The 15,881-nt window shown below is 36.6% G+C and overlaps 1 protein-coding gene across 3 annotated transcripts; it reads right to left on the reverse strand.

Annotated features, from left to right (window-relative positions):
* Positions 1–1,756: 1,756 nt before the first annotated feature.
* LOC132033381 (uncharacterized) lies at positions 1,757–12,901 on the reverse strand. Of its 3 annotated transcripts, none has more exons than XM_059423341.1 (5): positions 12,796–12,901; positions 12,223–12,689; positions 9,118–9,313; positions 6,683–6,814; positions 1,757–2,468 (listed from the first exon to the last, which is right to left on the reverse strand). In XM_059423341.1, exons 2-5 carry the CDS (start codon positions 12,522–12,524, stop codon positions 2,346–2,348), a joined length of 753 nt encoding a protein of 250 aa, XP_059279324.1. In that variant the 5' UTR covers positions 12,525–12,689; positions 12,796–12,901; the 3' UTR covers positions 1,757–2,345. The 3 variants fall into 3 exon arrangements, with proteins under 3 accessions (XP_059279324.1, XP_059279326.1, XP_059279325.1); XM_059423343.1 differs by lacking the exon at positions 1,757–2,468 and adding an exon at positions 3,436–3,761 and having other exon boundaries at positions 12,223–12,714; positions 12,796–12,858; XM_059423342.1 differs by lacking the exon at positions 1,757–2,468 and adding an exon at positions 3,436–3,764 and having other exon boundaries at positions 12,223–12,714; positions 12,796–12,858.
* Between the last annotated feature and the right edge of the window lie 2,980 nt (positions 12,902–15,881).

Here is a 15,881-nt window from a genome sequence, read left to right on the forward strand (position 1 = left end):
GACTAAAGCATGGATATTATTGCTAATATGAAATCCCTTTAGCTTGTGTTGCTATAGATTAAAGTTGAAAGGGTTGACGAACGTTGTATTACACTCAAAGGCCGGAATTAAGGTATGTGAGGCTAACTCTCTACGTTTGGGAATGTTAATGATTCTCCCTACGCCACATTCGTTTACAACGTTACTAATTGCCTCAGAAATATAGTTAAGCTTAGTTCCTTGAATAGTTGCAGAACTTCTATCCCCTAGTTTCATAATTCATTCATGACTTTCATTACGAATGTTGAGCTCGGTGCGTAATCGATATAGACTTGTGTTTGATACCCGCGGAGTCTCGGTCTAGAATACTCGACATGTTTATAAATAGTTAAAGCTTCGGTTCTCATAATCGGTTCATGAATGCATATCCGAGCGAATCATTGCCCGACGTAGTTGTTGTATCTTTCAGCGTGATTCTCAGTTCTTTTCTGTAAATTGTTTAATGATGAACACCGTGTTATTGGGGCTAAGGACGCACTTATGTCTATGTATACTTGGGCCTGAGGCCACAGCTTGTGCACATATTTATTGGGTCTGAGGCCGCAAATTATCTACTCAGATAAACAGGCGGTTCCTCATTCAGAACAGGGAGTATTCATAGCTTGACTTCCTTATTTCAGTTATCAGCTATCAGTTCAGTTTCAGTACTTACAGTTTTTTCTTTCAGTTGCTTTACATACCAATGCAATTCAAATGTACTAACGTCCCTCTATTGCCCGGGAGCCTGCATTTCACGATGCAGGTAACGATTTACAGGTTGACAATTCAGAGCGCTAGGATTATCGTACTAGCTATTTGGTGAGCCCCAATTCCCTCCGAGCGTTATCACACTTTACAATCTTCAGTATTTCTAGTCGATCGAGTATGCACAGGGCCTTGTCCCGTGCTTGATCAAACTTTATTATTCTTAAAGGCTTCATAGACTATAGTTGCGATCGGTCGGATGTTTGGCGAGGCTTTGTGTTATTTGTCGAATACTTATTCAGACTTTCGGGCTTATTCAGTATTTCTGCATTTATGATATTTCAGACAGACTCTTAGTAGATCGGCATGTGTTAGTATTATTTCCATTTAGTATGTTTTGATGTCACATGTTGATTCAGTCAGCCAGTTGGTTCGCTCGGTCACATGCAGTCAGGCACCGAGTGCCATGTTACGCCCAGGCCATGGTTCGGAGCATGACATTTTGCCTCCCTCTCAACCGTCCTTATTAGATGAGTCAACTACATAGATTCAAAAACATCAACACACTATATAAGACCATGGGTTATCTAATCCCACTTCAATGCAAGCAATGAGCATTGGACTAAACCATTTGTATTTCCAAGTTAAAGCACCTTACACTAAGGTTTCAAGAGTTATACTAGAACCTATCAACACTAGAGATATTGTTATTCGCAGCATCCAGTTATAATGTAGAGGCATCCATCTCCCAGGAAACTGAGAGTATGAGTCATATATCTAGAAGGATTTCAGACTACTTAACATTGGGCTCAGATATATGCTCTCAAGTCCACAAACTAAATCCAATTCACAGTTAGAAACCGAAACTTGAGTGAACGAGAAAAGTACTCCAAAAATTAAACATGCAATTTTCGCATCTATAAATTTGTTCACAACTATGATATATATCACTTGGAAATCTAAAAAACTAAAGCCAGCTCTCATTTCACACTTATTAGACAGATGGACAAACAGCATTTTTCATCGCTTCAAGAGTCAAACAGTACTAACCTGCTTCATTCATAAATCTCTAAAAAATTATTCTCTGGAGACGTACACATATCCCAGCTGGGGGTAAATACAAGAAGAGCGCTTACCCAACTGGAATGAACGAGTGTTGTAAGTTTACCAGCTAGGCCCAGCGATTCTTACTCTTTTTCTATGAAGACCAACTAGGCCCAATGATTAAATTCAATAATAGAAGTATCATTGGTGCATATTACATCGATTAATGGCATTCCTATACCATGTATCCTTGTACAGAAGCTTCTAAATATTAGTCAAACTGCTTTATAAAGTGATTCAAATGTATTGGTTAAGCCTATATGATGTGGACTTAACAAAGAAATGGCATAACCTGAAATGTTACACTTTGGCCCCAAGGTAACCCCCCCCCCCCAAAAAAAAAAAAAAGAGAAGAAAGAATCCAGTAACTTTAAGAAATTGGAGATACCAGGGAGGCTGAATCAGCTCCTTTTCACGTTTTGAATTAACTCAAGAATTAATGTAGTTGGACCAACTGGTACTCGGAAAATTGAATTGGCCCCTCATGGTTTCATCTCATCACAACCAAACACCAATCTTCATAACCTCTGTTGATATGTATTCTCATGAATAGGAACCCCTGGTCCATATATCAAACGGCAACGATCATTGAATGAACCAACTAGTCTAGAGACCACCTCCTTAAAGAACATGTTTGCTACCTGTGAAGGAGCAATGCACAATGGCATTTAACTAGTAAGTTAAGATGATGCACCTTAACCAATCAACAGAAGAGAAAAGGAAAGGGATAAAAATAAGGTTTCTGAAACTTCTAGACACACTTTTTTAATACAAATTACAGCAAAGCAAAATCAACTTCTCAAGGTAAATTAAACACTCATTTCTCATTGTTGAGGTGCCTCCAGTTAACCAAATTCCATATCCCGCCTAAACAGTTCTCAACTTTCAGTACCCACTCAAAGAAAACTCTCAAGTTCAGTATTTTAGTAAAGTACAACAACTATTAAGGTAGCTGAGGTTACCAAGCTGGAAAAGAGAACTGGCTACATTTATCCTAAATTATCAAAATAAAATATCTGATACTTAGGTAGAATATCATCAAATTTAGAATACCAAGAGCTAGATCTTCTTAAAATTCACTCCCAGAAGAAAAGAATGGGAAGGACAGTTGGAGCTAAAGGAGGGACGCATCTGCTTCATGCCATCGAGAAAACTGAAAATGACTTAGCACCCCAGGAAGATGAAGAAAATGCTATCAAGAACAAAAATAGTACCAAAAAGATGGATCGATACTATATGACTTTTATTAGACATAGCCATGAAAGAGAGAATCACATATATCCTAGATCGCCTTTAAAAACTGAGAAGCAAAGCACCACAAATTAATAAACTTGAAAAGAAGGGTATGCAAGCCAGATCAAATTGTGGTGCAAGAATGATACCAATCACCAACAAAACAGTACCAAACAAGCGAACCAGTACTAATGTTTTCATTAGTTGATATAACATTACCAACAGAGAAGGAAATTAATCCCATCTATCCAACATTAACTTAGGGATACTTAAGGTCACGATTTGAGGCTATTTTCAGTCACTTAGCAGTTATCATCAGTGCCCCGATAGAAGAACGGGATGCAACTTTTCAGATTTTAAATGCACCGAGTTAAATGAGCACAACGGCAGAATTGCATCTCCATATACTTCTCTATTAGTCCTATTATTTGACCCATCAAAACATACTGTGCCAAAAAAAGCTAAAATATATGGTTTTCTAAAAATACAAGGTATAAAATATTTTGCAACATGCTTTTGCTACTTTAGCGAAGGGAGCATTAGAGCAACAAAAAAGTTGTCTCCGTGTGGCTAATAGGTCACAGGTCCGAGCTGTGGAACCAGCCACTAATGCTTGCCTCAGGGTTTACACCCCCTTGGGGAGCGGCTCCTTACCTGGACCCCGCATGAATGCGGGATGTTTCATGCACCGGGCTGCCGTTCTGCTACAGTAGTAGTAATAAATGAGTCACAAGTTGTGAAATATTATTTTTGGAGGTTAAAAGCTGGAAGCTTTAATGAATGATTTTCACATAGAAACAGTAGTGTGAAAACCGAAAAGTGGGTTCCTCAATGGTATTCAAAATGCATTCAAAGTAGTACAACTAGGAAATGTTATTCGAGACTCTTATGGTTTGATTCTTCAATGATCAATATGAAAGCAACTAACTGAAGAATAAATCTGGACTACAGGGACAAGGCACCTCTTGTAACACCTCGGGTCCTCAGACTAAGGCACAGCTCGTATTAAGAAAGTAAAACGAAATTTAGAAGGTTTCACATTTTTGCGAAAGCGGCCGAGGGGCCTACTTCGGGCAACCATAACCCTTTGATTAGTTAGGAATTTGGAAAAGTGCACTTAATGGAAGTTGTAGTACTTGGAAATAACTTTCCCTCTATATAAAGATCAGGTCAAACGGAGATCGGAGCAAGAAGTTATGAGCGTCACAAAAACGCTCAGAACAGCAGGCCATGCACGTTAGCAACGCATCAATGTAACACTCTATAAATTCAGAATAGGTGTGAATATGTTAAATGAGTATTAATGTGGCATTTTAGACATGTGAAGTACTATCAAGATGAGTTTGGGTGGAAATAGTTATTTTGAAAATCAAGACGAATAGTGAGGTGCTTAAGATTCGATAGAATCGGCTAAGTTTACAGCAGGTCTGCCTTCCAGCCCGATTTCGTGAAAATCCGTTGAGAATTTGAGAAAACTTAAAACATGAAAGTTGTAGCCCTTGCGACTCACGGGTGCTGCTGCACTTCCTTCAGTAAAATGGGTATAACTCTTTGCACGGGCTCCATAATGTGGCACGAGCAGAAGCCATCTCTGACCAATTTTTGCCTATGTGCGGCACCCTTGCGACCCAAGGGTGGCGCGGAAGTCGTATTTTTCCAGGTTACGTATTTTACTATATATTTAAGGTCGGGGTTTATTTCCCCAACTTCCCCAAACACAAAAAACGACCTAGAAAGAGATAGAACTCATCCCAAGCCTCAAGAACCCTTCAAGGTAAGTTTTAATGATGATTCTAAGTTGATTTCAATTCCCAATACTCTATTAACATGATAAAATGCTTCAAATCCATAGATATTCGATTGAGACTTGCTTTAGGACGAAAGAACCCTAGAATCCGAATTCAAGGGAATTGAACGTCAAAAAGGTATTACCATCATCCATTAATCGATTATAGTTTTGTATTGATGATTATAGACTCCAAGTTCATGAGATATGAGTTGATGAGTTTGATAGAAAAGCATGAACAATTATAAGGTTGGGTTGTTGATTGTTGATTAAGGATGTTGTTTATCTTATGGGTGATGAAGAATGATATCGATTATAGCAATATGAGATGGTAGAATCATCTAAGAGCAAGACAATGGGTTGTTGGGTGTAGAAACACCATTAATGAAGGTTGTGGAGCTTTATGCCCACCAAGTGTTCGATAAAATGCTTAGATGACCAAAGCATGGATATTATTGCTAATATGGGATCCTTTTGACTTGTATTGCTATAGACTAAAGTTGAAAGGGTTGACGAACGTTGTATTACACTCAAAAGCAGGAAGTTAAGGTATGTGAGGCTAACTCACAACGTTTGGGAATGTTTACGATTCTCCCTACATCCCATTCTTTATGACTATTACGAATTGCCTCAGAAAGTAGTTATGTCTTAGTTCCATGAATATTTGTGGAACTTCTATTCTCTAGATGACATAGTTTCATAATTCGTTTATGATTATCATTCCGAACACCGTGAACTCATTACATAATCAGTATAGGCTCATGTTCAATATCCCATGAGCCTCAGTTATGACAAATCAGTTTATTATAAATACATGTCTCAGTCTAGTTCTATTCAGGAGTCCAGTATCATGTAACTTATGATAACTCAATATGATTCAAAAGATTTTCGACATGTATTACGATGATTCTCAGTTCCTGATTTTAAATCCCTGAATGTTGAACACCTGTATTTGGGCCTGAGGCCGTAGTTTATGCTTTATGCATCTTGGGCCTGAGGCCGTAGTTATGTATACGTATACTTGGGCCCGAGGCCATAGCTTGTGCACATATATTGGGCCTGAGGCCGTAGCTTATTTACTCAGATAAACAGATGGTTTCTCATTCAGAACAGGGAGTACTTATGTTCAGTTTCAGTTTATAGTTTCCTGTTTCAGTTTCAAATTCAGTATTTATTACCTATTTGTTCTTTCAGTTGTTTTACATACCAGTGCAATTTAAATGTACTGACGTCTCCTTTCGCCCGAGGCCTGCATCTCACGATGCAGGTAACGATTTACAGGTTGACATTCAAAGCGCTAGGATTCTCGTACCAGCTATTTGGTGAGCCCCAGTTCTTTCGGGGCATTATCATTACTTTACGCCTCTTCGGTATTTATAGACAAACATCGGTGTTTTCGATTTCATTAGAGGCTCCATAGACTAGAGTAACAGCTAGACGCAGGCTTTTCATGTTAAGCAATGTTGGCTACAAATATGTTCGGACGTATATTAGTGTTTTCGCACTTTGATTTATATCATTTAGACTTTCAGTATATCAGCATGTGTTAGTTTATTTTCCCCATTCAGCATGTTATAATATCACATGTTGATTCAGCCAGCCAGTTGGTTCACTCGGTCACATGTGGTCAGACACCGGGTGCCATGTTACGTCCAGGCCCAAGTTCGGGGCGTGACACCTCTATGACGATACAATAAGCTAATGACCTAGAGTACCTCCGCCTAGCAAAACCCCAAAGTTTGCATCAGTGTAATTAGTATCTTCAAAATATTCTTACTCACATGGTATTATGGCTAAGACATTAAATATTGTACTATATTGAAAATGGAAACTTACCTGTCGATATAACGGAGATTGAAACTTAAAATCTACCAGAAAGTGAAGGTTACAAGTTCCTGGACTTGGTCCAGGGTTGAACTCCCAGATGTTAATCAAATGATCAAAAAGGCCAGTGTCAGTAGCAGTTGTCTGCAACAGTGAAAAAAAGTATATGTATGAAATAAAGGTAAATTAAGACATTTCATAATGGCCAATAGAGGTAAAAGCATAAAAAATTATTAGATGAGCAAAAGGGACTCTCGTCAATACCTATATCCTAAAGCTTTTGGAATCTAATAGACATATCAAGATTATTTAGATTGATATATTTTTTGATAAAGATTTTTTTTTTTTTTTTTTTTTTTTTTTTTGATAAAGGATTTATTTAAAATATAAGCAATAGAGGATGGTAAACTTTCATCCATTAACCCAAAAAGAGAGAGAGAGAATGTATGGACCAATTCAAATATCGTCGTGACCTTCCCACCACCTTAATTAAAATTCCTATCCTCAACAAGCTAATTACAAGAAACCTGTTAATCAGAAGGTTATCAAAAAGACACCTGTTAATAATGTAAGAAGCATGAACACAAAACTTTGGGTTGAGAACCATAGCGGCAGATACATGACCTGGTGTATCCTCTTCTTTTGGTACTTTTTCCTAGTTGACGCTCTGCCACTTGGTGAAAACATATGCCACCACGAAACAAATGGGAAATATTCAACATATGCCACCATGAAACAAATGGAAACTATTCCCAATTTTTCTCTTTTTTCTTGAAAGTCTTGTCCAGGGGTTAAAATCAATTATATGTGACATTAAGTCAGACTTCATGGAAATAAGGAAGCCAATGCGAAGTCAATGCCCCAAATTCCAAGGAAAGAACAAAGACAGGGATGAAATGTGGAAAGGGAAGAGAAACCATCCTCCTATAAAAACCAAACCGAATTTTAATTTGGATTGGCTTTTCGGTTTTTTAGTTTGGTTTTGGATTGAAAAATTAAAAAGTTTGGTTTTTTGGTTTGGTTTCAGATTTAGAAAAATAAAAATAAAAAACTGAAAAAAAAAATTAGTACTTAAGGGAGTTTGAGTTTGAGTGTTTTACCACTTTTAACCTTTTCCTACTTAGTGATTTATTTCTATTAGGATATAAAATGACTTATTCTCAATCTTTAGGCTATGAACATGAATTTATATACTTTTAAATATTGTGTTTTTCAAGTTTTACCAGTGGTTATATTAAAAAATATATTTAAGAAATTTGATATGATTATTTCTCATTCTCTATAATATTTGTTCTTTTTCGTCATTCAAATATAACTATTCGATTATGTTAATTAGCTCATATGACGCAACCGAATAACCAAACCGAAAAGCGAAAAACCGAACCAAACCAAACTTATTTTGGTTCGGATTGGATTGTACTTTTTAGAAACTGAATACCGAAAAACCGAAACCAAATAATGTAAAACCGAACCGAAAAACCGAATGCACACCCCTAATATTTTCTAAATAATAAATCCACAACAACCTTAATTCAGAACTAATTGGTTCCCCATATGCATCATCAATATCCACTTGCTTTAATTTGTTGTTTTCCATTCCAGTACTCAATCATGTGTCTTCTAAGAAAAATTAGAGTTCTCCATATCTCGCAGATATCCGTACACTAGGTCACCTTTACTGATATATCTCCAACCAAAATAACAACCCTGTTAGATATGGACCTAATGTAAGCTTACCAACAACGCCTAAACCTTGATCTAACAAGTTGGAATCCCCTATATGGATATTTTTGCTTTCATTATGTTTGATCTTTCCCTAGATCTGCGTTGATTCCAAAAGATTGTAAGTCGTTTGAGATACCTTCCTTGCCTCGTCTAAAATATGAATGAAAAATGTAACTTTTAATGGAAATTATACTTTTTTATAGTACATATCCCAGAAAAAGAATCAGATGAAGCTGTAAAATTACTAGTTTTTTCTCCTGTGTGGTTTGCGAGCTATTGCACAGGAGCTGGGTTTACCCTGTGCGCACCCGAAGGGTAGCGGCTGCGGGTTCCCATGTCATCAAAAAAAAAAAATTACTAGTTTTTACACTCTTTCCAATCATGGTCCAACTTCTCAAGAATAATTCAATGCCAGCCTTTTACTAGTACTTTGACGCTCATAGCTTCAATTAGAAGGCATATCTGCAGACTAAATAATTCTTGATTGGTACACTACACTCTAGTAATTGCATGATTTCAAGAAGGGCTAAAAGATGAGATACCATTGATGTTACTAAGATCCAGGTGATATCAATTCACAACATTCATATTGAGTAACTATTAATAAGAAAAACAGTAACTGAAACATAACATAGAACTAAATTGAAAGAAATTTGTGATACGCTTCATTGAAAGAAATTTAAAAAGTTAAAAAATACTAGAGATAAATGGCCAATGCTTACCTTGATATATTTTGGTTTGTTTAGTTCCACATGAGACACATAACTTTCAACGAGAAATTTGAAGCCAATTTCTAGCTCAGCATCAAAAGATCCATCTGGATGGCGTTTTAGGATCTCTGATCTTTGACACCAGGGAAGGAAATCCTCATACAAATCAACAGCAGCAACCACAGCATATAACTGCTCTGGAGAGTATCTAATAACAACGATACGAGTTAGCATGTACGTTGTATAACATTTCAGGGGGTTGAAGGGCAATTTTTGCATGTGAGGAGTTGACATTAAAAAATCCTCTTGAAGGAGAAATCAGCATGTATCTCAAGTAAACGAAAATTAAATCGAGTTTGTATGCAATTTAAAAATTGAACATGCATCAGTCATCAACTCCACTGAAAATTTTCCTTGCTAAAATTGCATGGCTTTCTTGTGCTTCATTTAGTAACTAGAAGTGGAAGTACAGAAGGTATATCATTTCTATTATAGCTCAAGCAAAATTTGACAGCAAAGAGTGATCTCGAACAGCTTTACTCTTCCTCCTCCTAAGGAGTGCATCCTCATCAAATTCTAAGCTGGGTGAGTAAAAATTGTTGAATTCAAGCAGTATTGTCAAAGGCTCATTTAAGGCGCTCTTAAGCCCTTAAGCCTAAAAAAGCTCAAAGAGGGTGCTTCGTCTCACTTAAGTTGAGTTTCAGTGTAGCCAAGGCACTAAGGTGTGTCCCTTATTTCTAGGGATGGCAGTGGAGCGGTGCAGTGCGGGTGCGGTGCGAGTTCAGTCTAAACCCACGAAATTACAACCTGCCCCGCATTGCCTTTTAATACGCGAAAACCCGCCCCGCGTTCTCTTTTTTTTTTTTTTTTAAAAAAAAAAATGTCTAATATGTTCTGCTTTCTCTATTTGTTTAAAACCTGTGCTACACAAACTAACGTTTTTATGGTGCCCTGCGATATATGTTGCAGTCTGTAAGTTCATATATCTACATGTTTATGCTTCAAAGTTCTTAAGACAATATTGCGTACTTATTCCCTACTGTACTGTTTTCTTGCGAAGACATTGCGTGTTTAATGCCTGTAAAGGGTGAGTAAAATCTTAATTATGGATAAACAGCCAACTACATTATCCTAATACCATGTGCCCCTCTGATTTCAAATGGGATCTGTAAGTAGGTAAAGAGCAAGCTTGTAAGTGAATTAGAAGTGCAATGGTCGGTAGTGAATTAGAAGTGCAACACCCAAACCCGCACCCACACCGCACCCGCATAGAATTAGTATTCCTCTATTTAGACCCGACCAGCCCCACCCGCACCCGCACCGCCCCATTTCCATCCCTACTTATTTCCCATGTGTTTTATCTTGAATGGAACAGTACTAAACAATAAGTATAATCGGCAAAGAGATATATTAAAGCTAAGGAAAAGATTATGAATGAATTTGTTACTTTTTCTTGGATCACAGATATATTTTTATTGTTTTTCTTCATTGCGCCTTTTCTAACTAAAGCTCACACTTTAACTATATATTGGAAAAGGCCCAATAGACCTGAAGCACTATTTAAAGCTTTTTTCCTTTGACAACAATGAATTCAAGGAATTGGGAACAATTGATTCTTAATTCCATCTTCCATTATTCCATCACTACACATATTCGCGTCATTGTTATTATGTTTCCTCTTACTACTTATCCGACGTGTAAATTACAGATACTGGGGCCTTTCTTCAGCACGGTCGTTAGTCTTGTTTGTTTCTTCTTCGTTTTCCTTTTCCCTGAAAATATCACCACTTACCTTCATTTGTTGTGGAATTGCGTGATATCAAAAAATTTATGCTCCATAACAGTAATCAAGGGTAACAGATTAACAATTGTACTTTCTTGCCCATTCAGGGAACAATTAAACGTGGATATCTATTTTAACCTCTAAGGTGATTTCTCCTGCAAAAATAGGTTAAGTGGGATAAGGATTGGGAGGTGGTCTGAGTTGCTATTGATACGTGTGGGCTGATCTAGGACAGTAAAGAATTTGACTCTGCCCTTGGGAAAAAAAAAAAAGTAAAGGAGCAAGAAGTCCTTTGGCCTAGGTTGACAAGGCATGGTTTGTAGACAATGTAGCTACAACTTAAGCAAATGTAAATGTCTCCTGGTACATACTTTACTTATGGAGTTAGACGGTACTTGAAGTGTAGCTCACCAAGCAAGGACGTCATTGATTGCACAAATAACTTGGATACCAGAAATAGGATTGTAGTTGAAGCAGTTATGCCAATACTTCAAAGAGTGTTTCTAGCCTTACATATAGTTGTCTAGACAGTTTGAAGTAAAAAGAGAGCATACGACATATGAACATGAGCAATCCTCCCAACAACTTCTAGGATATACATAATCATCTAAATGTAACAGGAGGATCATGCTAGAGTTAAACAACACTATATACACAGTACCAGGCATATCTATACTATTAATAAAGCTCAAACACTTTAAAGTAACTTCTTGATTTGGTGTCGACACCAATTACAAATTTGTCACTTTTACAATGTTCACCACAATTTTACAATGTAAAGATCACGTAAGGAACCTGGATTTTGCTAACCTCAAATGGAACAAAAACTTACGAGTTGGACCTTTTCTATTTCTTCCCTCATTCTACTTTTCTGTCTATGCATTGATAAACCCAATTAGCACAAGAAGTTTAGAGAATTGTAACTCCAATCAACTCTTTTTAGTAGTCTAAACTGAACATATAGTTCCTTAGATTTTGCACATGTATATCTATTGGACACACGTTCTTTCCTTGGATTTTACACATGTATAATTCCTTAGACATTGTATATGTATAACGTACAAATTTCATGCTGCAACTTCTAATAATTTCTTTCCTCACATACTAACTATCCAATTCACGATAGCGACATCTAAACACCATGAACGAATTCAAATTTTGTTGGATTCATTTTGTTCCCCTCGCCCCCGATTCTCTGTGCTCTATCCCCCTCTATCAGGTCCATTTCATTCCTTATAGCACTAATACTAAGATAAATGCTTGCCACAGGCGTGCCATAATTGCATATACACATATATCATCATAAAAACTGCAAATGGTAATTAAGGACTTACCCCATAACGCGCCTCTCCTCGTGTACTTTGGCTAACATATTCCCCTCTTCCCCATCACCGCATCCCAAAAATCCTCTGCTTTGAATTAAAGGCCCAATTCTATAAACTTCCCCCAATGACGACGACGAGGGCTTAATCACCTTGCTACCAGCATCACAACCAGGAGAAATTGAAGGAACGCCAGCAATTCCACTCAAGCATCGAACGTTAACATTATTATCAATACCCGCCCTTTGTTTGAACACGTTCCGATGTGCAACTAAACGCCTAATGGCCTTTGATGTTGAAACAAACGACGGCATTGCAGAAAGAATTGGTGTACAACAATTTAAAAGTTTCTCCTTTTTTTTTTTCCTTCCTTCGTTCTTCTGATAGAATTACTCTACAATCGAAGGCAGACCCGATGGGATGCTAAAAAAATAAATTGAAATTCCTGATGATGATGAAGAATGAATTCTTGACCTAATCTGTGAAAACGAAAATATAATTGAGCTGAGCAAAAAACAAAAAGAAAAAAAGGTAAAAGCTTGAAACTTGATTTGATAATGGAACCCTAATTGAAGATGAACGTACCTTGGGATAATCTAATAAAGAGAAATTTTGGGGGGAGAAACGAAGAAAGGGAGGAAGGTTCAATGTGAATATATATACAGCAATAAAATGGGAAGGCCATAGAAGGGGGTATTTTATTTCTTTATTTATACTTAGAAGGGGTATTTTATTTCTTTATTTATACTTTGTCCGTGACGCGATTGAACTCCTTCCCCTTCCACATTTCACTTTTTGGAGTTTTTCCAATAGCCATGAGGAATAAAATATTACCCGCTTTATCCATCTGTAAAATTCATCCTTCAAAAAATAAAAGGGATGTTATTTATGTATGTTATAGTGAATGAAAATGGATTAATTTAATTCACTATATCTTAGTGGAGAAGAAAACGTTTTTAATATTGAGGAAGAATGCTACCACTAATGGTGAATGGATAACCGAGAAAAAGAATAGGAGGATTTACTATAAGGGAGGAAAATAGTCGCCCCCATTGCTTTAGGGATATATAATTCTCATTTTATTCATTTGTACATTAATACTAGTATACTAATATCAAATCATAAAAATATCCAAATTTACATCATTCACTAAAATTGAACTGACTATTACATGTTAGCAATAGTTTTAACTATAGATATTATAAATTGAATAGGTAATTGGTCTGAAATTTGAATTGATGCAATTCCTATTTATTTATACTTGTCCGTGACGCGTTTGAACTCCTCCCCCCATCTTTCATTTTCGAGTTTTTACAAATAAAATAGTATAAGGACCTGTTTGGCTATGAGAATTATTCACTTTTTTCCGGAAATGTTTTTAACTTTTTTTGAAAACTAGTGTTTGGCCATGAAAATTTCAAATACAATCAAACCTTGTTTTCACTTCTTGTTTTGACCCTTGCTTTTGTTTTTCCTTTTTCAAATTTTACCCTAATTTTTTTTTATATATAAATTTAACCCTATTTATTCTAGTATTGGTAGTGTTTACAACTATTTGTTTTAGTTTTTGTTGGGTTTTGGTAATGAAAAACTGGATGTTGGTCCAAATATTTGCAATAACCAGAATTTACAATAGCAAATAAGATTTTGGTAACAAGAAATTTGTAATAACAAAGACCGTTGTGATGTTCCCTTATTAACTTTGCTTTCCTTTTTAATTTTTTCTTAATAGAATTCTAGACCTTGGTTTATTATCTACGGTTAACTTAACTGAGATGGGTGTAAACACCCGGTGTAGATAAGTTTACCACTCCCTCTTCCTTAAAGGGGCTTTGATTAAGCTTTTTAGGGGTTGGGGGTTGATAGTCAGGTGAGGGATTGTGGTATGTAAATTTGAAGTTTCATTTTGCTGAAAGTTGTTTTCACTAATGTATCAATTGTTTTGATGTAATTGTGTAATCGCTTGTTCTGATTCAACCAACTGGTTATGTTTATGAATTGTTTTGGGCGGTTTTGCTAGTTTTAGAAATTGGGTTATAAATTATCTTTCATGTTTTTTAGAAAAAATACATTCAAACAACCAAATATTATTTGCAAAAACTATAACCAAACACAACTCCAACTTCAAAAATTTCAATTTTTTTTTATTTCTATGGCCAAACGCCTACTAAAATTTATCCTTCAAAAACATTATAAACGAATTTTATTTATGTATTTTATATACTTTAATGCAAGGGTGGATCCAGGATTTAGAGGCCGTTAACGTTCTGAGCATTTAGCCTATAGCTGCATCCGTCTCTGACTTTAGGAATAGATGTGATTCACATTTGGCTTAATACATATGCAGCCCCCTAAACTTGCACCTTTTGGCACCTCAACTAAGCATTGTTCCTATTGAACCCCTGAACTCGTCCTCAAGTGTGTCTATCAAACACAATCCGACTTAAATAGCATTTTTCAAATGAGAAAAGACATCATTTGACTCCTGAACTTGGCACAAAAACTTAGTTTAGCAACTAAACTTAAGTTGTATTTATTTACCCCCCCCCCCCGCTAACAACTTATGGGTGAATTAAAATCAACCTTACTTTCCTTTAGACCAATTAAGATCCTGGGTGTTGTTACAAGATTAAACTCTTTTGATTGGTCCACGTCATCTAATTATTATTTTTTAAATAAATTCGTTAAACTAAACTAAAAATTATTTAAATAAAAAAAAATACGGGTGGGCCTATCTCAACCCTTTCGGACTTTCTCCCTCTTTAACCCCCCCCCCCCCAACACACACCCACCCCTTCTCTCCCACTCGTTCTTCCCCATGGTTTCATTAATAACGAACATTCCCTTTCTTCCCCGCTAACCACCACCACCGTAACCACCTCCTTCTCCATACTCCACCACGGCTACTACCATGCTATCCTCCACTACCATACCTTCCCCACCATAACTGCTCTCATCTTCTGTTCTTCTTTTTCTAACTTTTTTTCCTTTCTTTTTCTAGGGTTCAAATGATTTGGGTTGCCCGAAACTTTAATTTAACTTGATTGTTAAATTCTTCAACTTGAAGAAATGTCACCTGATTTCAACTGAAAAACATCTTGTTCGACAAATCTAAGGATTTCAAGCTTTTTAGATTACCTAACTCATTTGTTCAAGACCCTGAAAGAGCAATTACTTGAAAAAGTAACGAATCTGATTTCTCAAGCTGTCCTATTTCCGATGGAATCCCACCGGAAAGTTCACAATTTGCCGCATATAACCGGACAAGTTCCGAAAATTTAACTTTGCTAATTTTGGACTGAAATTCGGATTGGAAGATGAAGATGACAAAGATGGGATTTTTCAGTTGGGTTGATTTTAGGAGGCGGTGGTTATGGTGGTGGTGGGGGTCATGGCGGCGGCGGCGATGGTGGTTGGGAAATTTTTGAAGAAGAAAAATAGTAATTTTATCTACTATAAGTAGAAGGAGAGGCTTGGCAGTGGTGAAAATGGTGAGTGAAAGAGAAGGTGACACTGGCCAGGCGCCAGCTCCATCAAAAATGGAGGAAAGAGAAGATGATGAGGAAGCAAATACAAATAGGTTAAAAAAAAAAAAAGATGGAGACGTCGGAAAATATGGAAAAACAAAGAAAGAGAAAAGAGAGAAAGAAGAAGAAAGAGAAAAGAAAAAA

Source organism: Lycium ferocissimum, chromosome 10, assembly GCF_029784015.1.
Source record: "Lycium ferocissimum isolate CSIRO_LF1 chromosome 10, AGI_CSIRO_Lferr_CH_V1, whole genome shotgun sequence".
Taxonomy (NCBI): domain Eukaryota; kingdom Viridiplantae; phylum Streptophyta; class Magnoliopsida; order Solanales; family Solanaceae; genus Lycium; species Lycium ferocissimum.

What these genes read in the sequence shown, in the direction of transcription:
- LOC132033381 (XM_059423341.1), bottom strand. Translation starts at nt 12,524, where the DNA reads ATGCCGTCGTTTGTTTCAACATCAAAGGCCATTAGGCGTTTAGTTGCA. An exon ending in ACAAACCAAAATATATCAAG is followed by an intron (nt 6,815 to 9,117) that starts GTAAGCATTGGC and finishes TCACTGTTGCAG; the next exon opens with ACAACTGCTACTGACACTGG. An exon ending in AATCTCCGTTATATCGACAG is followed by an intron (nt 2,469 to 6,682) that starts GTAAGTTTCCAT and finishes GCTCCTTCACAG; the next exon opens with GTAGCAAACATGTTCTTTAA.